This window comes from Cimex lectularius, unplaced genomic scaffold (genome assembly GCF_000648675.2).
Source record: "Cimex lectularius strain Harlan isolate CLEC.00 unplaced genomic scaffold, Clec_2.1 scaffold68, whole genome shotgun sequence".
NCBI lineage: Eukaryota > Metazoa > Arthropoda > Insecta > Hemiptera > Cimicidae > Cimex > Cimex lectularius.
The window spans coordinates 1,741,378-1,765,809 of NW_019392732.1; the positions used below are offsets into that span (position 1 = coordinate 1,741,378).

General features: G+C 32.8%; 2 protein-coding genes across 11 annotated transcripts; both read left to right on the plus strand.

Annotated features, from left to right (window-relative positions):
- Positions 1-755: 755 nt before the first annotated feature.
- LOC106661620 (peptidyl-prolyl cis-trans isomerase-like 2) lies at positions 756-3,773 on the plus strand. The gene is made up of 10 exons (XM_014385143.1): positions 756-1,055; positions 1,115-1,328; positions 1,409-1,552; positions 1,981-2,143; positions 2,223-2,362; positions 2,456-2,728; positions 2,787-2,938; positions 3,115-3,304; positions 3,361-3,497; positions 3,573-3,773. The coding sequence occupies exons 1-10, from the start codon at positions 1,024-1,026 to the stop codon at positions 3,661-3,663; spliced, it is 1,536 nt and encodes a 511-aa protein (XP_014240629.1). The 5' UTR covers positions 756-1,023; the 3' UTR covers positions 3,664-3,773.
- A 1,204-nt stretch (positions 3,774-4,977) lies between these two features.
- On the plus strand, positions 4,978-23,165 carry LOC106661473 (putative protein tag-278). 10 transcript variants are annotated; one of them, XM_014384898.2, is made up of 19 exons: positions 4,978-5,211; positions 8,584-8,671; positions 8,732-9,042; positions 9,114-9,296; positions 12,019-12,230; positions 12,293-12,424; positions 14,088-17,152; positions 17,203-17,326; positions 17,387-17,464; positions 17,923-18,069; positions 18,219-18,265; positions 18,357-18,478; positions 18,754-18,802; positions 18,860-19,025; positions 19,085-19,132; positions 19,217-19,276; positions 22,560-22,607; positions 22,696-22,836; positions 22,895-23,164. In XM_014384898.2, the coding sequence occupies exons 1-19, from the start codon at positions 5,187-5,189 to the stop codon at positions 22,907-22,909; spliced, it is 5,061 nt and encodes a 1,686-aa protein (XP_014240384.1). In that variant the 5' UTR covers positions 4,978-5,186; the 3' UTR covers positions 22,910-23,164. The 10 variants fall into 10 exon arrangements, with proteins under 10 accessions (XP_014240384.1, XP_014240383.1, XP_024082644.1 ...); XM_014384897.2 differs by having other exon boundaries at positions 8,580-8,671; positions 22,895-23,163; XM_024226873.1 differs by lacking the exon at positions 4,978-5,211 and adding an exon at positions 7,170-7,565 and having other exon boundaries at positions 8,580-8,671.
- The last annotated feature ends 1,267 nt before the right edge of the window (positions 23,166-24,432 follow it).

The following is a 24,432-nucleotide window of genomic DNA, read 5'->3' on the forward strand; positions in this document are numbered from 1 at the left end:
GTCTCCAATTGTGCTGGCCTGTGTATTCTCTATTGTCAGGTTTTAGAATTTTCAGCAGTTGGTCTAGGTGTTATTTGTTCAATCATCTCCTTTTTTTGAAGTGGTAAAATAAGCACATTACAAACACAAGTGTGTAAAAAAAGCTAGATTGAAAATGCAAAAAATAGGCAAACCGGGAATTGAAGATGATCAATTTAATAAATATAAAGACATAACCAAACAACATACATTCATAGTATTTAGTGATGGTAATTATGATTATTTAGAAATTATAAGATGTGGTCTGTTGTGATGTAGATTTAGAAAAACAAAAAACATCTCTCACCTAATGATGTCCAAAATATCATTGGGTACGTCATTGTATAAAATCTTTTTCACATCTTACATGTATTTGTATAATTTAAACAATGTTCATAAATCCCAGGCTCTGAAGATGATCTCAATAAAAATTGAAACGTTAGCACAACAAAGAAAATGTTTTCAAATCTACATCTCACCAGACTGAATTATAATCATTATAAATTCACTTATTTATTGAAAAAAGACGTTTAAAGGCAACCAGTACAAAATAATAAATGTCATTTGCCTTTTCCATATTTTGGATTTATTTTTAGACAATCATTTTGTCGTTACACAAGTTGCTTAAGAATTAAATGCTGATTTTTTTATTGTTCAAGATCTATGTCCTTTGAATTTTTTCAATTTAATCAAACCTAATAGAAAAGTTTTTATTAAGAAATTTTAATTCATATGTACTTCTTTAATTTATTCTGTTTGTTAAAATATCTATGAAAGATTATGGTAAATTCATTGGTTTTCATTAAAAAAATTGACCTTTGGGACTGTCGTGACATCATCACAATTGACTTCTAGAGGCTAAAAGTAATCATCGTGAGGAATGTAACCTCGCAATTGATCTGTCAACAAGACTTTCATAAACAAGTTAAAAGTAGTTTTTGCTTGTGTACATGGTTAGAAAATAACAAATTTATTGCACCCTAAGGAAAAAAACCAACATACAAAATGGGTAAAAGGCAGCATCAGAAGGACAAAATGTACGTAGGAATCGGTTTTATTTCAAAAGCTTAAAAATAAGAAAATGTTCACTTTTCAGGTATTTGACCTATACAGAGTGGTCTACTCTGTATGGAGGAAAAAGACCAACCATACCGGGCCAGCAGGAATTTCGCCGATTGCCATTCGACCACTGTTGCGTATCATTGAACCCGTACGAACATCCGTACTGTGACCTCGATGGCAATATTTTTGACTTAGAATCTATAATCACTTATTTAAAAAAATACAAGAACAACCCGGTCACTGGAAAGGTTTGTTTATAATAAGTTTATAAATTCATTTTATTTTGGTACTTTTATCAATTTATTTTATAATTTTTTTTTCTTTCTAGCCTTTGGATTCAAAATCTCTTATAAAATTGAATTTCTATAAGAACCAAGAAGGCAAGGTGGAGTGTCCAGTGACATTCAAGCAGCTCACGTCCCACAGCCACATCGTTGCAATCGCAACAACAGGAAATGTTTTTTCATATGATGTAAGTTGAACAAAAAATTACACTTACATTTTTTATAATTTGATAATCCCAATGAAATGCTAATTTTACTGTGGGGACTGTGGTGGTCGAGTGGTTAGGGTGTCAAACTTGCGCTTGTCACGCCTAGCAGTTCTGAGTTCAAATCCCGGGAAAACATGACTTTTTAATTCTTCATAATATGAAAATTATTGGAAAGTGTAAGTTCGATACCTATCAGACTATGTTAATCACCTCCCAGACCACAGGAGGAAATTTTACAGTAAAGTGGTTCTCTGTAACACCCAAGGTTGGATGTTAAGCTCACCTGTATGGCAGGAATTACTTTACTTTTTAATCTGTATATTCCTCCATACTTCTCAACAAAAAATAAACAACACAGTAACACTAAAATTCATCATAATTTTCAAATTATTTTTGTTTAATTATAGGCAGTGGAAAGGTTGAATTTCAAGACTAAGATGTTGAAAGATTTAATCACCGATGCGCCTTTCAAAAGAAGTGATGTAATTACCCTCCAAGACCCGGCCAATCTTCAAAAATTCAACATTGAAAAGTTCTACCATGTTAAGCACAATTTGAAACTGCAAGAAGGTTAATTTTTTTAAGCAAAAGATTTTTATTTTTTTAAATATTTATAATAGATATTATAATTTAAACTTTAATTTTCTAGCTGAAGAAAGTGATAATGATACTGGAAATTTGAAAACCGTCAATAAAGTGACAGTAGACATCCTGAAAGCACTTGACGAAGAGTACAAAGTCCCTGTCGTAACCCAAACTGAAACTCCAAAAGCAGACAAATTCAATGCAGTATATATCTTTTTTTTCCTTTTTTTTTTTTTTTTTTTTTTTTTTTCAAAGTAAACTACACTAATATTTCAATTTTTTGTCAAATAACAATAGGCCCATTATTCGACCGGTAAAGTTGCTGCAGGATTCACATCGACAACAATGGCCCCAGAGACAACACACGAGCCTGCAATCGTCGCCGAGGATTTAGTCAGGTATGAGAGGGTAAAGAAGAAAGGCTATGTCAGGCTTGTGACAAACATGGGGTTCCTCAATTTAGAACTCGACTGTGATGTAGTCCCAAAGACTTGTGAAAACTTTATAAAGCTTTCGCAAAACGGCTATTACAACAATACTATATTTCACAGATCGATACGACACTTTATGGTAGGATTTACCTCAATCTTTAAAATTTATATGAATTTAATTGTACTATTAATTTTAGGTCCAAGGTGGAGATCCGACTGGTACTGGCACAGGAGGGGAGTCCTACTGGGGTAAGCCTTTTGAAGATGAGATTAAACCTCATTTAACACATACCGGAAGAGGTGTTCTTTCCATGGCAAATTCTGGTCCAAATACCAATAAATCGCAATTGTAAGTTTAAATTTCTTGGTTTTTGTTCATCTCTGGTCATTTTTTATTTGTCAGGCACATTTAACCGTCTTCAGTGGATCGTTTCTATGAGGGATGGATGTGGGAAATGACAATACTGATTCGTTCTCAATTTTTGTTCTTGCTGCTATTAACATTGAATATTCTTTCTTTTCTAGCTTCATCACATACAGATCGTGTAGGCATTTAGATGGTAAGCATACTGTGTTCGGAAAGATCGTAGGAGGGCTGGACACGCTTTCAAAAATAGAAAAGATTGAGGTTGATAATAAGGACAAACCTATCGAACCGATTAGAATACTAGCCGCCCAAGTTTTCGTCGATCCTTATCAGGAAGCTGACGAAAAGGTTTTCATTAATATTTTTTTCAAATTTATTCTTTATTTATATTCAACTATGTTTAGCTGAATGCTGAGAGGGAGGAGGAAAAGGAGAAACAGTTGGCCGAGCTTCAGGAGAAGCATAAGCCAAATTTTCTGACCAACCAGGTTTTCAAAGACGGAGTTGGAAAATACATCAACCCAAAAATTCTTAGTTCAAAGTAATCCACATAACATATTATTTAAATTTAAAAAAAACAAAAACAACTAGAGTAATAATTTCCATTTTCTTCCAGGATTATCAATGATGAAGAGGAGAAACAAGTTCCAGTTAAGAAGAAAAAAACTGTTCAAGGTTACAGCTTTGGTAGTTTTAAAGATTGGTAACGACTCTTGAACCGTCGAACCACATGCATTTATGTAAATAAAATATCATTGTAAATATCGAGCTACTTTGATTTTCTGTTAAACAATAAATAAAAATCTACGACATCAGACTGCCTCTGTTTGTGTTTAAACAACCTTACATTTAAAACATTAAGTAATGAAAATAGAGAATTGTTGTTTAATTTGCTAGATTAAGTAAAAGTAAAGTAATTTCCCACCATACAGGAGGGCTAAAAGTTAAACTACTTGTTGGGTATTTTGGACAACGGGGTCAGAACCACTATTTCACCATCACATCACCATTCACAGTAATAAATACAAGCAAACAAAACATAGAATATAACTGTATACAGTAGGATTAAAACATAATTGACATAGATGTCCCAAATTAAATTCTTATTATCCTTTCTCATTTCTTTTATATTTGTTTATATATTTGTGGTTTAATTAAATTTTTCTCATTCCTTCTCACTTGTTTTATATTTTTATACACATTAAGATACAATACTCACAGTATTTTATTCAATTTTTTGATGGCGTCCACCCTCATTTTATGAAACTCCATAATAAGATGGGGTAGGAAATAAATTATCTTTTTATATAATCATAGGCTTTTATTAAGTCAGAGGTGTTTCATTCTAATATAGACCATCTTCAGTGACCTTTTTTTTTATATAAAGTGGTTTGACTTTTTTTTAATTCTTATAAGTTCAGAAGTGGATTTCTGGATGACTATGTCCTTGGTGAGTAGTCTGTCAAGAATGGACTATTTGGAATGAAGAATTCTTTACAAACTACTCTTATAATTGTATTATATAATTACATGAACCTCTTTATATAAAAAAATTCACTGAAGATGGTCTATATTAGACCGAAACGCGCCTGAATAAATAAATGACTATTGTGGAAAAGACAATTAATTTCCTACCCATCATCTTAATATTTTATTCATATTTGTTATATTGAATATGTCCGTATTTTTAATTATTGTTATATGTACATTATTATTTATGTTTCAATTATTCATTATTACTTATGTATAGTTTAATATCTTATAGAACTTGTAACTGGGTATATTTACGACAGGTAGGAATAAATAAAAACTTGATGTGATCCTTTCACGTCGGACCCTCCAGACAATAAACAAAAATGCCAATACGATAATTTTAAAATCGAAACATTTAATGCTTTTGTGCAAACAATTTTAAATTTAATTTTGTTTATTTAAAATAAAATATTACATTGAAATGACTTATAAAATGTATTTATTATTTATTTTTTTGTTTACAATCGTTTCACCATTGGTCAACCTGGCGATCGTCTAACCGACCGGCGCCAACATCTACTGGTTTCTCTTGTTCAGAATTCCGTTACTGATTTTCTTGTGTATGTCGAATGCCGGAATTTTCTCCCTGACAACTATTATTTTCGATAAAATGCCGGAGTTAACGTGAAATTAGCCCTTTTTCAGAGATCGTCGTTTATTTGTTAAATCGTTTCCTTTTGAACATGACACTCGCCAAATGGAAAAGTCTTATTATCTCATGGGTAAGATGATTTAATGCCTGTTATTTACGTTTTTATCTATTTAACATTAATCACAAATAAAATGTATATTGGATTGTAATGTAACGTATTAAGGGTATACAACATAAAACATGATAGCTTTTTTCCGAAGGAACGTTGATTTTTTAATTTTTTAAATTTAGTTTATTCCACTATACCAAGTTAGTACAAGTTATATCCAGTGATTGTCTTGCATTAATTGCTTCGCATCAGACATCGGATTATAATAAATCTATCACGGGCCTTTTTCAGCAAGGATGGAAATAGTTTAAGTTTATATGTAATAAGAAATAACATTATATAAATATGTATAACAACTACGTGCATAATGCCCACTATCGGCTATATTCAAACAATGTCCAGTACATCCTGAAGGGTACGCGACTTTATCCTCAATGCGATCTTGTTCCCCAGTTGGAAGTGTTCGGCTCCTTTTACTGCTGATAGTCCAGAGTGAAACTTGGATTGTTTCGCCGATGGAAGGTATATTGAGTTCCTGGTGCAACTGAGAGTTACGCACAAGCTATACTGCGTCTACTGCAATCCTCAGAATTTTATTCTGTAGTACCTGGATTCTTTTGATTTTGGAAGGTGAGGCAGCCCCCAGATTTCACACCCATAAAGGACCAAATATCTTATGATGGATTTATAGATCAGGAGAGATATTTCAGGCTTAAGCCTAGATTTTCTATTCATTAATGGTTACAACATACTAAGGCAGGCATATCCTTCTTTTAGTTTACCATGTGTACATTATAATTTAGTCTCCTGTCCATTTCACGACATTACTGAAGGCCTGTTTTAAGTCCAAGAAAACAGCAACTGGATGGCATTTGCCCTCAAATCCTTGCACCACATTTTCATGAATTCTGCATATTTGATGGCACATTGAATGATGTGAGCAGAAACCAAATTGATGTACGGGGTGGTATCTGCTGAGAAGGAAAGGAGGTGACTCTTTAAGAATTTCTCACACAGTTTACCCATGATAGAGAAGAGGCTAGTTCGTCTATAACTTTCTACCAATTTTTTGTCCTTCTCTCCCTTGTGAATCATGAGCACTTCAGCCATCCTCCATCTCATAGGGAAGTAACCTAAACACAGGCAGTTATTGAAGATGTTTATGAGTAAGACGATTCCTTTTCTGGGCAGTTGTTTGATCGCAATAGCCGGGCTTTCATCACAACCTGGGGATTTTTTTGATTTCAAATTTCTACTTCCTTGTCCAATTCCCTGAGAGTGATGAATTTGAGCAATGGTTCTGCTGTTGTGACTGGAGTATTTCCATGACTTTGGGTTGGGAGTATGTTTGCTCCAGGAATGTTCCGAACATTTCTCATTTGCCTTGATCTGAGGTAGCCGTATTGCCATGGCCTGAGCTGGGTGGGAGAATGGTCCTCATTTTCAGCATGCGTTTGGTTGTTTTCCAGAGTGTGTTGTCGACAAGGTGTATGTCCTACACAAACTTCTGGTATTTTTCCTTTGATGATTTTCTAGGCCATGTACGTTGCAAGGAGTTTAGTTGTCGCTTGAGGTCTGGAGTTCAGAGGCTTTGCCATTGTCTTCATACTCTATTCTTCAACCGTATCAGAGAAAGGAGTGATAGGTAGACACTCCTTCTTACCATAATTACTACATAAGTTATCTGATAATATAAACTAAAAAAATGACACACTTATTCACTGATGGACAAATTTAACGCATTACTCAGTTTATTTAGCTCAAAATTAAATCCATTATCCTTCTACATTACTTACAGGTAATTAGGAGCTATCTTAGTAAAATCAACAGTAAATAAAAATATGGCTTTGTTTACTTCCTTTGTTTACACTTGTATGCAATACTGTGATACTACACCTAAAGTTCGCTTTCAGTTAATCTTTTCTTTAGAGGATTTTATTTGATATTATTCTTATTCTTAAACTTTTTCGATGACTCCAATCTGGCATTTGAATGAGTTTGACAGTATCATGGTCATAGCATTATTAGAGAAAGATGCAGCCAGCACAAAGTTTCCAGGAGACTGAATGTAAATCACTGTACAATAGGAAGGGTTCTTCAGTGCTTCAGAGAAACAGGGCTTCACGCTAGAAACCCTGGGTCGGCCTAGACTACAGACCAAAGAGATGATAGATTCATCTGTCATATCAGGCTCTATGAAACAACAGCATTACAGGAAAAAGATAAGAAATATGATAAGACACGTCTGAAATTTTTCAATTTCCTCCAGGACTATTCAAGAAGGCTCAATGAAAATAACCTCAAGGCCTGAAACCCAGTTTGTGGAAAATGGAACTCTTCTTACCACAGCTCAGAAAATTGCCAGACTTCATTTTGTAAGTGAACATGTGAATTGGTCGCTGAAGGATTGGGGATGAGTTCTTTTTACAGATGAGGTGCGAGTTGGCCACAAATCTTCAGTTGGATATAATTTAATATGGAAACCCTGAGGAGAAAGGTACACCCCATGCTGTATGGTTTCTCACGTGGCATTCTTCACAGAAGATGATACATAGAAGAAATAATCAAAGAACATGTAGTGGCCATTTGCCCCCACATCAGTGAGTTTTTTGCTATTGTGGAATACCTGAATAAGATTGGAACTGAGTGCTTAATCCAGAAGTCCAGATTTGAACCCAATCGAACACACATTTGGGACCAACTTAAGTAACAAGTATGATTGTGACACCCAGGTCCTAACACCCTAGAAGAGTTGACAACTGCTGTACTTGATGAAAGAATTCCTCAGGATTTTATCGGAAATCTTTTCCAAGGAATGCAAAGGCGTTTTAACAGACGTGATTCACATCAAAGGTGGAAATACTTGCTATTAAAGGGGCAAAAAGTTTTTTATACTTTTTATTTGTTTTTGAATTTTCTGTTTGTTTGTTCTTTACTCAGTACTTTTTTTCCCCTCCCAGCGGTGTATCCCTGAGATTAATATTAAGGCAAGATGATATGCATTTCATTGCACTACAACTTTCTGTTCTGATAATCATATGTTCCAGTGCGATTTTAAAGACGTTTCACATAAATAATCTGTAATTTTGTCATTACTGATCATTGTGGTCTGCCTATCTTCACTGTTTACTGGCAGACGCCTTTTGCCTTTTGACATTTTGCCATCTTCAGTGTTGATTCTGACTGATTTTTATTAGAAGGTGGCGAGACGTGTCTGACAGACTGACCCAGCTAGGATAGGTGGACCAATTATCAATAACAACCAAATTATAAGTACACCCCCCACAGTCCACGGAGAAATCTCATTATAAAAAAAATGTGTGGTGTTTAGTTTGTTAATGTGTTCATCAAGATTTTTCAAAAAATGTTTAAAACAAACTATGTTTCAGGCAGACAAATTAGATATAACAGCCCATCAGCTTTCACAAGTTGCAGATCTTGTAAAATTCAATTTCTTTGTTAAATTAGCAGCTAAACTGAAGTAAAACTTTTAAATTTTAAAAACAGAATGATAAGTTCTCTAATGAAAAATGTTTTGCAGTGACGATTCTAAAGTACTAAATCCAAAAAAACTGATAAACAACGATGATGCAGTATTATTTCTAAAATGTCGCTATCCCTCATTGGCCAATCATATAGTAGTTTTAAGTGAAGAAGAGGATGTTGTGTTCGTCGCCACTGTCTTTATGCTCGAATGCTGTCTCTACAATCATCAGGATTGGCTTGAACCGAATATGTATTCTTTGAGTGAGGAGGAACAATGTTTAATTAAAAGCCTACTGGAAAAGTTTCTACACGTATCTGCCAAATCTCTGAGCAGGGAGTACGTTATGTCACAGTTGGTTGTCCTCAGTAAGTAGTTTTCATACAATTTTATCCTGTTTTTTTCTCAAGCATATGTAGAGACTGTTGGATGTTTTCAGGTCAGAATGATGATCATGCACTTACATCGACACCAGTTTCTCATATTAAAAAGACAGAGTCAACTTCTTCAAGAAAATCGTCAAGATTAAAGAAGTTGAGAGCGCAAGTAACATTTTTGACTTCTGTTCAGTCAGAATTGCAGGATGAATTAGAATCTGCGAAAGAGATAATTTCTGATTTAAGTGAGTAAAACTGTTTTTTAAAATGCAGAAAGAATTTTTGAAGTGAACAAGTTTAAATAAATCTAAGACCTTTTTGGTCGATTCCTATTTTTTTCTGAAACTAAAACCTTGTTAATTCAGAAAAGAAACAGTAAATAAATTAAACTTGTGTAATATTTTACCTTATATGCACAACAGGTAATGTATTATTACATAACTAATTTTTTTGAGTCCTCTTAATTTGTTGTAACTTGATTGTTTCTAATCATTTTGGTCTGCCAGTATTACCAAAATATTAAGTTTAAGTACACAGTTTTTTCTAATTTTTTATTTAATTAATAATTGGATAGTAGGCATATATTTAAGAGGTCTATTATATCTTTTTACTAATTCTTTAATAGAATTCTCTGTAATTTGTTTTGAGTTTCGTACATTATTGAACAGGGATATTTGTGAATAAATTAGTAGCATCAAATGACAATAAAAGACTGCAGTGACGATTGTTAGGTATATTGTTGTTGTTTAATTCTTTTATCAATTCTAAAGAATTGTTAATACCGACTGTAAGTTTGAAATTGGTGTGAGTTTTAATTATTTTATCAATTATAATTGCAAGTTTTTGGCATGGGGAATTATAAAAGGACACTACTGGTCTTATAGGTTTATTTTCCTTGTGAATTTTGACCGTACCATATAATATTGGGGGTTTTTCGGGTTCATTGGTATTAGTTTTTTAACTGTATATTATTGGTCATTTGAGAATAAAAAGTCACTAATTTTTATGACTTTGAACTCTAGTTTTTAATTTTAAGGTGGGATTTTTTTCTTTATACTCGTTATTGTTTAGAAATTCTTCAACTTTAGAAATGTAATTTTGATGTTCAATGATAACTGTACTATTTCCTTTATCAGCTTTTAAAATAAGTTGTTACTTTTTAACTTTTTATCAATAGGCCTAATTGTATGTGGGATATTTAATTTTTTTACGTTTAGATTTACCATGATTTGTTTAATAACTTCAGTACATTTATATTATTTATGTTACAACAATCTACCGATGAACCAAGGGATAGTAGTTTTTTGTACCTAATTCTGTTTTTGGGACAAATTGTAAGCTTTTGCTTAATTACTTCATGTTTTAATTTTTTTTAAATCTTATATACTTTGATTTTTATCAATGATAAATTTAACTTGTGATCGCGTATCATAATTGAATTAATCCCATTCTGCGGGAGAAAATAATGAGGCAAGCCTAATGTGAACAAGATAATGATTAAAAAATTTGTAACTCTTTGACTGTACAATTTATATAAGTAATTATTTAATATGTATTTATGTTGTAAGAGAGTTGAACAGTTCTTAATATTTAATTTAACAAGAATGAATTTTGGGGTTAGGTTTAATTTCAAACATTGGGAATTTAACCAAATTGAGTTATTGTTTTTTTTTTAACATGAAAGTCTTAACAGTTCTTGTTTACTGGCTGATTTTAAGTAAGTGGAGGTAGTATTATTAATTGCGTTATAATCCATTACTGCTTTGACTAGGAAATTAATAGAAATGATAAACGGTGGAGTGAATGTGTTCTTCAATCTTTTTCAATAAAGAGTACTTACTGTGAGTAGGAACTATCTTTTTAAAAAGATTGAACAACACACTCACTCCACCATTTATCATTTCTATCTGTTTAGCTTTGTACCATTTTCAATGGTGGTTTGTGTAATTTTGGTCAATCAGTCAAAATGGCACACAAACATTTCTGTTTAGGTAGTTTGTCCGATTTGTTTTCTTATTTATAAATATGCTGTTGTCCATGATATTTTGTGTAAAATAAAGAAATGCAAGTTTACGAGCAGTGTGGGTATAGTGCATAACTGGCTTGAGTTCACAGTTGTATTCAAAGTTATAATATCCTGTTGTCCAGTAAATCAACCGCCAAAAAGCTTAATTGTGTTTAACAGAATCAGAACATTGAAGATAGGCAAGACAAAATGATCAGAAACAACCATGCTATAGGCTCATCGCACCCACAGACCTCAAAAAGGAATCTTACAATTTAATTTATTGCTGGATCATTTTCGATCACATTAATCATATTAGGCTCCATACTCGTGTTATTTAAATAGGTTGATACCTAAGACAAATTTTCAGGCATTAATCGGGCAAAAGTCAATCAGTGGGGAGTCAAATCAGCCCACAATACACTGTGAGGGCCGGTGGTAGAATCACCTTATCCATACACATAAACACAACTACATTCATACAATATGTACATTTACATTAAATTTAGAAACTAAAGATGAGGAATCTCCCCTGTTTCCCATAAAAATTGGGACAGGCGTACCTAATAAACATATTCTGTTGTAAGTTTCTAATTTAGTTAATTCTAAGTTTGAGGGAACTGACTTTCCTAAAAGTGGAGCATCTCTGTAGGGTTTGCCCCCAAAGCAGGTGCCCTTGTATCATGGGTAGGCCTATCCACAAACGAGTGAGCATGATCCCTTACTTGCGTTTTTGGGACCGGGACAGAGGGAAAAGCGGAATGGGAACGGGCAAGTTTTACTGTAACTTGTTGAAGTTGATAATTCATCCTGATATATTGTTGTGATTTTCAAAGAGTTATATTGAGATTGCTTAATTTGTTGAAACAATTTAATAATAATAATATGCTTTTACAATAAAGATTTATTTTTGTTTATGCTTATAGTAAAGTAAAGTAATGTTTTGAATGAACAAATTTCAGAAAAATCTCTACATAAGAAGGACGACGAGATCAAACTGTTAAAACAAAAAAAGAACATCAGCCCAATAAAAGTTGCCAGCCCCAAACAACCTGTTCATTGCCACAAGTGTGTCCTCAAGGAGTCCAAGTTAGAACGCATTGAAGTTGAAAAGCGTGAGCTTTCAGAAGAGATTTTGCAGTTGGAACAGGACAAATTATCTTTACAGAAGAAAGTGAGCTCCTTTATAATAATTCTTGGATGATATCAGGTGTTAAATGATATTTTGTTTTAAAGTTATCAGAGGCGAAAGAAAATATCCAAGCGTCCTATGCCGAGTGTCTTCAAACCAAAGCTCAAATGCACGAATTTGAAGAGCAGGTCTTGAAACTTTCCACTGAAAATAAAAATCTATTGCGGATGTACAATGTAAGTGACTTAGATATTTTTATTCTCATAAATTGTACATATGAATGTGTTTAATGTGTGATTTAACGACTCTGCATGTCTGGGTGTAACTGATATGGTTCTACTTGTGATTTTGCCTAAGCCTTATGTTCTCTGAAGAAAAAATCATTTTTGACAAAAGATCAGACAAAAGCAGACAGATCGAGATGATTGGGGATGATCAACCCACTGAAGATATGTGAAATATGTGTTGTATGCAAGGTGTCGAACTTGTTGGTTGATTGTTTCTGATTTTTAAAAAAAACCTACATAGGCAGACCAGATGATGGGACACTATCGTTACTTAAATTTACTCATGAAAAGTTGTAGTTTTTAAATTTGACCCTCAATAACTTAAAATCCTTGATAGCTCATATTCTCAAATCCTCCTCGTTTTCCTATAGTGTTAACTTTACCCCCATTTTTACCTCTTTAAGTCGAACATTTCAAAATGAAAATCTCTATTAGACGAATTTTCTTTGTATGCCCAAGTGACTAGAGCCATTTCTTTACCTGATGGGCTCTCCTCTTTCCTGCTCTCTCAACAGTTCGTAAGATGTTAAAAGTGGAGGAGAAATGCAAGTTATTAAGTAAGGGTGTTTGCGCCATGTAGTAGACAGAGACTGTCGGTCTCTCAGTCCAGCCATATCTCGTATTCGGACCATTTCAGTTGTTATCGAATCGCATTGGTGAACGAATCGAATATTTTGTTAAATAATTAAAATTTTGTTTGCCTCCGGATATCTTGGCATTCAAATTCTTGAAATCGTGGTCTCTCATCTCACCTCTCAGTCAAACAGTTCCTGTGGTGTGATAGTTATCTCCACCACGAGGTAAGGGTTTTCCATTCCTTTTTTCCAAACCATCTTTTCACTCCGATCCTCTATCCCCCTGGAACCCTCATCAGTGAAGAAAGGACCCAACGGAAGACAAGTGTGATTAATTTTTTTATCCCTTCTTATTTTTTATTTTATTTCTGCTCAAATTCATTTTATTTATTTTTATCCAGTTTTGTTCACTAATGTTTTTAAATTTAATTTCATTGTCATACAGTCCATTGTCCCAGGCGCAAATATGTGGTCCCGCTGAAGAAAATATTATGCTGAGAAATACACCAAACTCTGAAATATGTGAGGGCCGGTTTCAGCTAGGTTTTGGTTTTTCTTTTTAAACTTATAGAGAAATACTGTCCACTATGTAGGCTTGTTAAAATAATGGTTAATCAAAATCAAACTAAAAGAAACGAGAATGTATAATAAAATAAAAAGTTATAACAAAATTAGAAATGAAATTAAAAAATAAAAAATGTACCCCTTTGAGTAAAGAGAAAAAAATGTATTTATTTTCTAAAACAATTTTTTTTAATTTTGATGAAAAATTATAATTTTGGAATTACTGGCTTTGACACACACAAAAAAAAGGTTAAAAGTATCTTCCAAAAAGGCACCTTGTGTGGACTTGAGTTTTCCAGGGTCCCCAGGTTTGAGTTTTAACTCAAAAAAAAAAATTTATTTCCCCCTGAGATTTGACTGTTCAACAAATAATAAGTGTTTTAAAGTTCTTCGGTGAATGTCTGTTCAATAAATGCCTCAAAATTTCAACGATATGCAAATCTCCCCTTAGCACAAACTTTTTTTTGTTTTAGGACCAGGAGGAACTACTTTTAGAAATGAAAGACAAGGATAATAACCAGATTACTGTCAACTGCAGTGTAGAAGATTACCCTGGGGATAATATGGGGCAGGTGATAGAAATCCAATTGCAAGAGCTCAAGGATCAATATCAGGGGGAGCTAAAGTGCAAGGAATTGGAAATCGCTTCGTTAAGAGGACAACTCGATGATAATTTGCACAAATTGAACGTCGAGTTGTCTTCACTCAAAAAAGAAATGGATATATTACAAAATGAGAAGGATACAGAGACTAGTAAACTCAAGGGTTGTATAAATGAAAAGGATAATTTTATATTTGGTTTGAATGAAAGGATAACTTACCTCGAAAAAGAGCTGAACGAGAGCATAGAGGAATGTGTCAATTTATCCAATCAGTTATCTCAGAAAGATGAAGATATTAGAATTCAGAAAGAAAAAGTTGTTACATTAACTCACAAACTTGATAAAAATAGTGAAATTATATCTTCCCTCAGTAAAGAAATAAAATCTATTAAATCCAATATGACTATAGTAGAAGGAAATTTAGATGCTAAGAACAAACAAGCTGATAACCTACAAAAAGAATTATCAAAGAAACAAGTTTTAATAAACAATTTTGAAGAACAAGTAGCTTCACTCAAGAATAAACTTTTGGAACATGAAGAAAAAGGAGTAAAACTTAACAACAAAGTTAAAACCCTAACAAAGGACATTCAGTCGAAGTTAACAGAACAAAACAGGCTCATGGATGTAATATCAGAAAAAGATATTTGCATTTCTGGTATAAAAGAAAAAATATCTAACCTTGAAGCAGAGCTAGGTAGAAGCAAAGTGGAATGTTCTGAAATGATCCATAAGCTATCACAGAAAGAGGTTGATATTCAAGTAAAAGGCAAAGAAGTTTGTAGTCTTCAGAAGCAACTTTCACAAAAGGTCAGATATACTTCTGAATTGAAAGAATTAGTATCTTTACTCTCAGAAAAGCTAGAAGAAAAAACAAAGTGTGTGGAAAAATTAAACAGTGAAATCATTATGCTTAATGAAAACATAGAAATTAAAGAAAAGAAAATCGCCGACTGTATTTCTCAAAATAATAAATTGTGTCACACTTTAGAGGAAGAAGTGTCTTCTTTGAAAAACAAACTTGAGACTAAATGTCAGGAGGTTGAGCTATTAAAAAGTGAAGACGAACTTGTTAAAAAAGAATTGGATAAAACAAAACAGGATAGAGATTCAAATATTAAAAAGGTTTCCGAACTTGATAAATTGTTATGTTTAAAAAACACTGAGATTTCAGCTTTAAAGAAATCATCATCGTCACTTCAAAAAGAAATTGAAGAACTATGTTACAAAACACATTGCTTAAATAACAAGAATGATGAATTTGAAACGAGCTTGTTGGAAAAGAATAAAGAAATCGAATTGCTTAAAGAAAGGATAGAATTAAGAGAAACAGACATTTCCCATTTGGAAGGAGAAACGTTTTCACTTAAGAAGGAATTGACGGTGAAATGTGATGATTTTGATAATCTAAAAACAGAAATCATCTCTCTAAAAGAGAACCTTAAACAAAAGGAATCACAGTTAGTTAAAAATGAGGAAGACTATAATCAATTTATGGAAACAACATTTGAAAAGATAAATAATCATGTAAAATTAGAAGAGAATATTTTTGTTCTAATTGATGAGTTGAATCAACATATCAATAATATAATCAAGATTGACACCAAAGAAGAAAATAAAATAAGTGAACAGATAGAACAAGTTTTTGAAGAAATGTCTGTGAAAGACAGTGATAACTGTATGTTAACAGATAATGTTTCTTCCCTTAAAAAAAATGTAAAAGATATTCTACATCGTTTCATCCACTTAACTAATGAAAGTGAAATCCTTAAACAAGAAATAAAAGAGAAAGAAACCAAGATGACAGAATATAAAGAAGAAATTGTTAATCTTCACAATAAGTTACAAAGTGTATCATCAAACTTACAGAAAGAAATTTCTTCCCTTAAGAACGAACTAGAAGTCAAGTGTGAGGACATTACTAATTTAACGAGTGAAATGCACATTCTCAAAAAAGATTCTGAATTGGATAAGAAAACTTACATAAATATGTGTGAATTGAGCGAAGAGATAAAACAGAAGAATTTCAAGCTTGAGAACGAAGTTGAAGCAAAGAAGATGGAAGTGGAAATGTTGAAGGTTCAATTGAGCGTGAAATCCGAAGACTTGACCTGCCTTAAAAAAGAAATCGGTTCGCTCATTAATGAAATTAAATGTTTGAAAAATGAATTGCTCGATTCAGACAAAAAATCAAATGATTACCAACAAATAAAATGTGATTTAATATTACAAGAAAAGGAAATCAACAACCTCAAAGAACTTCTGGCCAAGAAAGAGGAAAGTCTTTCAGAGTTAAAAGTAGAAAACAGCACGCTTATCGAAGAATTGAGAATTGTGAAACTAGACAACAAAACACTTAATCATTGTCTGGCCGAGGAAAAAGCTTCTTATCTCGCTGAGCTGAACACTTTAAAAAAGTCCAAAACTGAAGAGACATCAAAACTTTTGAACTGTATTTTGGAGAAAAATAAACAGATAGATGAGTTGAAAGTTTGTGCCGAAGAGTTGTCCGAATTGAAATTGGAATTGACAAGACTCGAGGGAAGCTTAAAGGAGCAGAGTGTCGAGTCAAAGAGTAAGATTGAAAATCTTACTGAAGACAAGGCAAAACTGCAAACAATACTGGAGGAACAAGGTGTAGAACTGAATAGTTACAGTGAACGAATTGATAGGCAGTTAAAGGACATCGAAGCAAGAAATGAATGCATAGCAGATCTAAAATACCAACTGCATGTTCTCAGTGAGCGAAATGCTGAATTTGACAAAAGTATTTCGGCAAAGATGAATGATATTGAAAAATACAAGAAAGAAAATGAAATGCTTAAAGCTGCTGCTACAAAGGCAAATGAAATGTCTCAAACTCTACAAAAAGAGGTTGAGTCAATGCTAACGGCCAAAAACGAAAAGGAAAGACAGTTGACTTCTAAATTACAAAGGTGTGTTATTAATTATATTAACTTTATTTCTTATTAACCTCTCAAAACAGCCTACAGGGTGAAAACGCTTCTCTCAATGGCAAACTGCAAAAGCTGGAAACATACATAACAGGTGTACATGAAAATCTTCGAAAGGAATATGAAGAAAAATTAGCTAAATTGAAAGAAAAAATGGTAAGCCTAGTAATAATCAAAGTGTTATTAACTAGTATAATAAGTTCTTACAATTTACAGAAAGCTTTATACACCACAAAATTAGAAGAAATCCATTCAATTAACCCAAGGCTGGAATCTGAAGTTTTTAAAAATGAGGTATTATATTATTATTTTTTAATACAAAACTTTGCATATGAGTGAAAGAATTGGTCTTCGTTTTGATGTCTGGCATCCTCGGAATTTTGTTGTTGGTTGAATTCAGAAAAATTTTAAAACCGTGTTGTACTGTTGTTTTGACCTTCATCTCCGACACCCAAGGATGTGAAGCTTGGATTTTACGATTATTTGGAGATTGTGATTTGCGTTCTGTTGTGACGTAGCTTTAGAAAAACAATTTCTTTATCGTGCTGTTCCGATCTTTATTGAGATCATCTTCAGGGCCTGGGATTTATAAACATTGTTTAAATTATACACATACATGTAGGATGTGAAAAAATGAATTTATACAATGTTAGAAATTTTAGACTCAATCAAAGTGTTAGCCAGGCTTGTCAAATTCCAGTCTTTTATAGCTGATTTGCTTTCTTTCTTTTTTTCCTTTTTTTCTCCTTTAGGTCAAAAAATTAAGGGATAGGATTGTCCTGTTGGAACAAAAGAACCGTGAATTAAGCGATGAACTGTTGATCAAGCAGGAAGAGAATAGATCTATGTTGGCATCAAGAGTATTCGCCGTACCACAGCCTCCTCCTAGGTACAGCCTGGTAAGTATTCTTGTTTATTTATTTTTTAAATGGTTAGTGTTCATTTTTAATAGTATTATTATTTTATACATAGAGTAATAGAATTACTTATATTAATTTGTATTAGTATTGATCTTATTCCAAATTCAAAGTATATTTATTTTGTTTAGGGAATCAACTCTCCAGTCTACAAATCCAGTTCCATGGGAAATTTAGCGTAAGTAATTAAATTTTTGTTAATAAAAATAAAATTAGTTCAAGATAATTGTTAACTGTTGTAAAGCTAATTATAATCACGGATGTTCCAGGGATTTGAGAAAAGGTATTGACAACCTAGGACAAGATATCAGCTTCACCGAGTCGCTCGGCAGCCGAAGATCCTCGATCAGAGGTCTTCCAAGGGGAATTGGTAAAATGTTTCTGTCAACTGGTTCGTTTACTAACAATTTTTTTATAAACATATTTTAAAGTGCTAATGTTAAATTATGCTAATTAATTACTCCATCGCATTCTAATGTTTGTTCTTGGAAGGTGTTGTCTAATATTCAAAAATGAAATGCAATTATTAATAATTAATTATTGAAATTATTAATATAAAACAATAATGCTAAAAAAAATGCAATATTGCATATTATTTTCCTTATTAATTTCATATTGAAATTATTAATATAAAATAATAACTGGTTTGATTTATGGCATGTTTAGGTAAAGTTTTCCCTGCGGCTGAAGAAGATGGGGAAGTCTTTGATAATCGGTAAATACTCATGCTTTCGACTCATTTTTCTTATGATAATATCTAACTTTCCAACAGGTGCCTCTCAGATTTGAAGGCAGGAGTTTGCTCCTTTCCCAGCGACACTGACAGGTTGTCAATCCTACAGCAGAGAAATTCGATGTGCCTACCACATCTAAAATCGTCGTACCCCGTTGAAACTCAGTTCTTCAATCCCCACGCATTCCAAGAAAGCGACATCAAGGTAAGGGTGATTTTGTCAATTTCAACCTTCTCGTTTTCACTGTTGAGCTTGGTTTCTAGCATGGCAACACAGATTTGCCGGTTTGTTTAAAACAAAAACAAAAACAGGTTTGTTTCTTTTTTTTTTATACCTCACTGGTTTTGAAAGTAGTGGCACTTTTAGTGTAGATGATGTTGTACATTGTTTTGTAGACTTCTTATAAAAAACCAGGACCACCAACGCCAACTAAGACAGCTGCTCAACAGCAAAAGGTATTTATTTTATTTTTAATAATTCTCAAATAATAGGGAGGAAATTCCATAATCCTAGTTAAAATTTGGCCTTTAATTTATAAACATTCATATTTATAAATTAAACTTTTTTTACAACACATGTGTAGACTTGATTTTAAGGTACAATAAGCCAGAAGGCTGCAGTGCCTGGAAAGTGCAAACCCAACTTCGTAGTATCCATAGATTGATTTTCAAAAAGATAATGCAATAATAAAAGATAACATGACTTTTTGATTAGGGAGTAAGCTGTATAATGTAGATTAATGTATTGTTAACGAGCAAGCAGACTGTACTCTAGATTTCAACAATTAAAAATAAAATAAAAGAATGAAAACACCTTACAGCCTTGAAGCTCCACGATGATTCAAAGGATGAAAAGACAAGGGCAAGGATGGTGAAGGGGGAAAAATGGGATCAGGATACTCTTTACCTCTTTTTCTCAAAGAGCCGTTGCCAACAGGTGATGTAACCATGACGATTGCGAGAAATAAAAAAGAGGCAGAAAGAAAAAAATAAAACTTTTGTCGCCAACAATTTGCGAAATGGCCGATGAGAACTGTTCGAACGACACAACAAACTGAGTGGAGAGGACTGGACTGGGCGTAAGCATTTTGCCAGACCACAAGTTCAAATTCCGCAAAATGGCGTTAACATCCCCCCTGCCCTGAAGCCCCATTATTCAGCAATGATGCAGCCTGAAGACAGTAGAATGAACCGAAAAGTGCACACGAACTAAACTAACACTTGTAGAACAGAAAGGTAGACTTCAAAGAAAAGTAAAACCAAAACGATACCGAAATGAATTTATCTTATAAAACCCTCCACCATTATTATATATAATGCCTATACAGGGTCCTTTTTAGATGGCCCAGCTGAAAATCTCTTGAACCAACAATGCTATGAAAAAAAGAAAAAATACATTTTAATATTTTTTAGTCTAGTATCAAATTTTTACCTTTTTTGGAGAAAAATTATACAGGGTACCTCAAGCCCACTTCAGAATTCCAAATACAACCCTATATATCCTGACATCATTTTAAATGATTTTTTATGCTGAAAACAATGGTGCAATCAGATTTTAAATTAGTCAAAAATCACAAAAGTTATGGCAAAAAGTTTGAAAAAAACGCATTTCGTTTGTTTCGTTGTTAATTCCAATAATTTGCTTCTTCACTAAAGTAAACATTAATTGCCTTTATTGTTTACATTCTGTCATTGTTTGTCAAACTCACATTATGGGAGCAAATCTGAATTCCTGGAAGTAAATAGTTTACAGTAGTACATAATCGTTACATTCAGTATTCCAATTTTTTGAGCAAGGTTTTACCAACACTATTAGATTATGTTCCTCTGCAGCAAGGACAAAGAACAGGTGCAACTGTGGCAAAAGATGCTGGCAAAATGCTTGTCAATTCATTCCCCTGACAATATCGCTCTGAGCACAGGCGATGTCCACACTGGTGCTCAGAGTAGTTAAAAAGTGCAAATCTTTGCATCTTTAAGCAAGGCAGGCAGTTTTGTACATGAAATAGCAACCAAATCACTTTTTTTTTTCAAATTTTTTGCCATGATTGTCATTTTTTGCCCAATTTAAAATCCAATTGCACCATTGTTTTCAAATCTTTTAAAATTATGTATCAAGATTTGTAGGGTCATATTTGGAATTTTGATATTGAACTGGGCCTGAGTACCCTGGTTTTTTTTTGGTTTTTTTCAAAGAGAAATTCAGTCGGGCCATCTAAAAAGGACACTACAATACAATGAGAATTACTACTGTGGGGTCAAACATAAATCCCTGTTGATGTAAGAACCGTCACCACTTCCTCTTGGACCACCGTCTCTTCTCAAGGAAAACTATGATTTCCAAGGGCCAGTGTGACTATGGCAAATTAGATACGTCTCTGTAGTTCATTTAAATATTCCCTCCTCCATCATGGCCAGAAGTACTGCACGATTTGGTCTAACAATTGAAATTTATCAACTATTCCATGCCACAAGGACCACCTCCACCGCTGGAAGGTATTTTAAAGGCTTTGAATATAAGGAAGTGGTGGGCTGGGGTCAGCGCGCCTGGATTGGACGGGACTGAACTGAGGGGACAAAGCAGACATGAGTTTAGGAAGATTTCTATTTGGACCAAGACCGTATTCATCTCCTCATACCTGCTGGCTGATGATTTGGGGGGAGGTCACCGATTTAAAGTTCGATTCCCATAACCCACCGAAATGTGGAGGCCCCAGGGTCGAAAACTTCCAATCAATTTGAAAATCCACCAGGTTATGGGTTTACTTATTTGAAGTCGTCTGACAAAAAAAATGATAAATTCGCTCCAATTCTGGTCGAGCACTAAGAAAATTGGTACACTATTTGAAAAGAGGTGACAACAAAGTATAGACGCCTAGAGAGAAAATGTTTGAAGATGGCCAGAAACATAGGAGTCAAATGAATTGGACACCAGTTCTAGGTGTATCGCTTTAGAGGCCAAACAAACAAACAGATGTATGTATGATTTGTACAGCTTAGGGTTTCTTGTCTAATTTTTATGACACCGGTGTGGATTATGTTCAGAAACACCTTAGATTCCTGCACTCTAATGGCCGGCAAATACCATTATGGGGCTTACATTACACGGATGGATATGAAACCATACAATGGAAACCTGTTTATCCGGACCCCGATTATCTGGAATTCCAGAACATACGGACTTGTTTGTTAAAATATTTTTTATAAATTTTTCATAATTCTCAATGTATGTATATTAATTTTTTTTAAATCCATAATTCAACTATGGGACCTTTAATTTGTCGTTCAAAATTTGTAAAGGCCACCAAATTTCCACCAGTCACACGATCGAAGAGGCCGACAATCACGTTTTTACCTAAAAAAATTAATTATTAATTTAAAAATAAATAAATAAAAAGATGTATCCCATTTTAAAAGACTAGAAATTGTTGTGTCTTCCATTGAAAAGGTTTTTTTATTACAGATATTTTTATTAGGCTTTTTTTTTGTAAAAAGTTTTTAAGAAATGCGTGTCCGGACTTAAACAAATTTAAAACTAATAAAAACTATCTATTATTTTAAATGTAACTTGATATATGAATAAAGTTGTTGTTTTCACACAGTGTTCACCTTCGTATGTGTGTTTTATACAATAGCTTTGTTGATTGTCATTCTTTTCTGTCCCCATTTATACTGTCACTTTTTAGAAAATATTTTTAACCGTTAAACGTTTGCGTGATTGTATTTTGCATTTTTGTAGAATAAAAGCCATGGGCCGCCAACTCCTTGCAAATCGCAGACTCAGAAAGTCAGTATTTTTACTCACTTTGAGCCATGAAATTCGAAAGTGTGAGAGATTTTTAATAAATTAGTATTCTTTTTTTTTTCTTTCCCAGGTCGACGATAGGAAGGCATTGAGACCTCAGAACAAACCTCCAACAGCTTGGGAAATCCCAGCGTCAACCCCGGTCAGGAGTGTGAAGAAGTCGACTCCGAGAAAAATAAAAGAGTTCTTGACCCGCCGGCGAAAAGATGAGGTACTCAAAAGATGTAATTATCCATAAATATGGTTTTATTTATTTAATTTTTTTACAGAATTCTTCTCCTTAAGGAACAGAAGATGGTCAGATTTGTATATAGAAAGTCCATTTTAAGTTCAAATGTATATTAATGTAAAACACGTTTTTATTTTCTTTAAATTATCATTCCTGTAAATAATAAATACTATTTTATTGTAATTATAAGTATGTTAAGCATTTTGAAAGGTCATAATAAACTTTACTTTGAAAAATGTATAACATATATATAATATTTTTCATCTGTTAAGTATCTATACTTAACAGAAGCAATAAAAAATATATATATATCTAAATATACAACAATGTTTTAATGTTTTTAAATAATCTTGTTTTGTTAATTTTCTAATTATGTCATGTTTCCCAAAAATGAATAAGTTGCATCTGCAATGAATAAACATTTTTTTATTACTTTGTATTTTTTTGTCAGTGTTTTTATATAAGTCCTTTTAGAAAATTATAATTTCTAATTTAAATAATTGATTAGTGCAAAACTTTAAACTATGTAATTTTGAATAGTTCAAGATCACATCGATAAGAATGCTTCAAGAATATTTTTGAGTAGTTTAACATTTGCAGAATTTTTTAATGCAAATTAAACGATTTATTGAAGTGGCGCCAATGGTTAAGGTATTGACGGTCCTGGGTTCAAATTCAGCTGTGCATTCAAACATCGGCAAAAAATTTTTTACAAGGGTTCACAACAGCAGAGGTCATATCAACCCTCAGTGTTGATGACAAAAATTAATGAATTTCTGATCTAGTTTAATTTGGCTTACATTAAAATAAGTATGTTGTAATTAATATAAAGAATAAAATACATTTTGTTTGAAATAAACAACTAAATAAGGGCCTTCGAGTGTATTTACTATACTTGGTATCAAATAAAATATTTTTAAAAACAGAAGAAATTTTAATGACTGCATGCAGCAATCAAAGCATGTTTTAGTGTATATTTTGTTTTTTAGTCAACAACTAAAAATAAAAAAATTATTTATTCCTTATATATTTCCTGTGCAGTAAATTGGTTAATTTTCTATATTCTCTTTACTACATGCCCCAAAATTTATGTTTGTTCATTGAATTATACCTTTACCTGCTCCAAATTTTGGAACAGTTCTGCTTTCTTATGTGATATATTTATTATTTTTTAAATAATAAAATTTGTTTGTTTAGGCTTTTTTGAAGGCAGAATATAATTGTAAAAATTAATTTTTCTTCAACGTTTCAGCAACTTGTGCTATTTTCAAGGGATCTATGTCTGTTTATCTATGTTTTATTACAATTAATTTTGTTGAAAACATGATTTGCCAAAAAATAGCTAGATTTTTTGTTTAAAACTTTTTAAGAAGTAAATTTGTTGAATACAGCACAAGTTGTGAAAGCGGTGAAGAAAATTTTATTTTTTCATTTAAATTCTACCTTAAAAAAATAAAAGAATATTTTTTCTTTATATTTGACTCTTGGTGAAAGGGTTATGGATGTGGAAAGAACATCCAACCCTCAGACAGACATGTTCCAAAAAAGAATGGAAAAAAGCAAAAGGGCTCCTCCATT

Excerpts from the sequence above, each read along its gene's own strand:
- LOC106661620 (XM_014385143.1), top strand. The coding sequence starts at position 1,024 with ATGGGTAAAAGGCAGCATCAGAAGGACAAAAT. Across the intron at positions 1,056-1,114 it reads CAGCATCAGAAGGACAAAAT|GTATTTGACCTATACAGAGT; the intron begins GTACGTAGGAAT and ends TTCACTTTTCAG. Across the intron at positions 2,363-2,455 it reads AAGCAGACAAATTCAATGCA|GCCCATTATTCGACCGGTAA; the intron begins GTATATATCTTT and ends AAATAACAATAG.
- LOC106661473 (XM_024226873.1), top strand. The coding sequence starts at position 7,479 with ATGAAAATAACCTCAAGGCCTGAAACCCAGTTTGTGGAAAATGGAACT. Across the intron at positions 17,327-17,386 it reads CTAAATTGAAAGAAAAAATG|AAAGCTTTATACACCACAAA; the intron begins GTAAGCCTAGTA and ends TACAATTTACAG. Across the intron at positions 18,070-18,218 it reads CTCCTCCTAGGTACAGCCTG|GGAATCAACTCTCCAGTCTA; the intron begins GTAAGTATTCTT and ends TATTTTGTTTAG.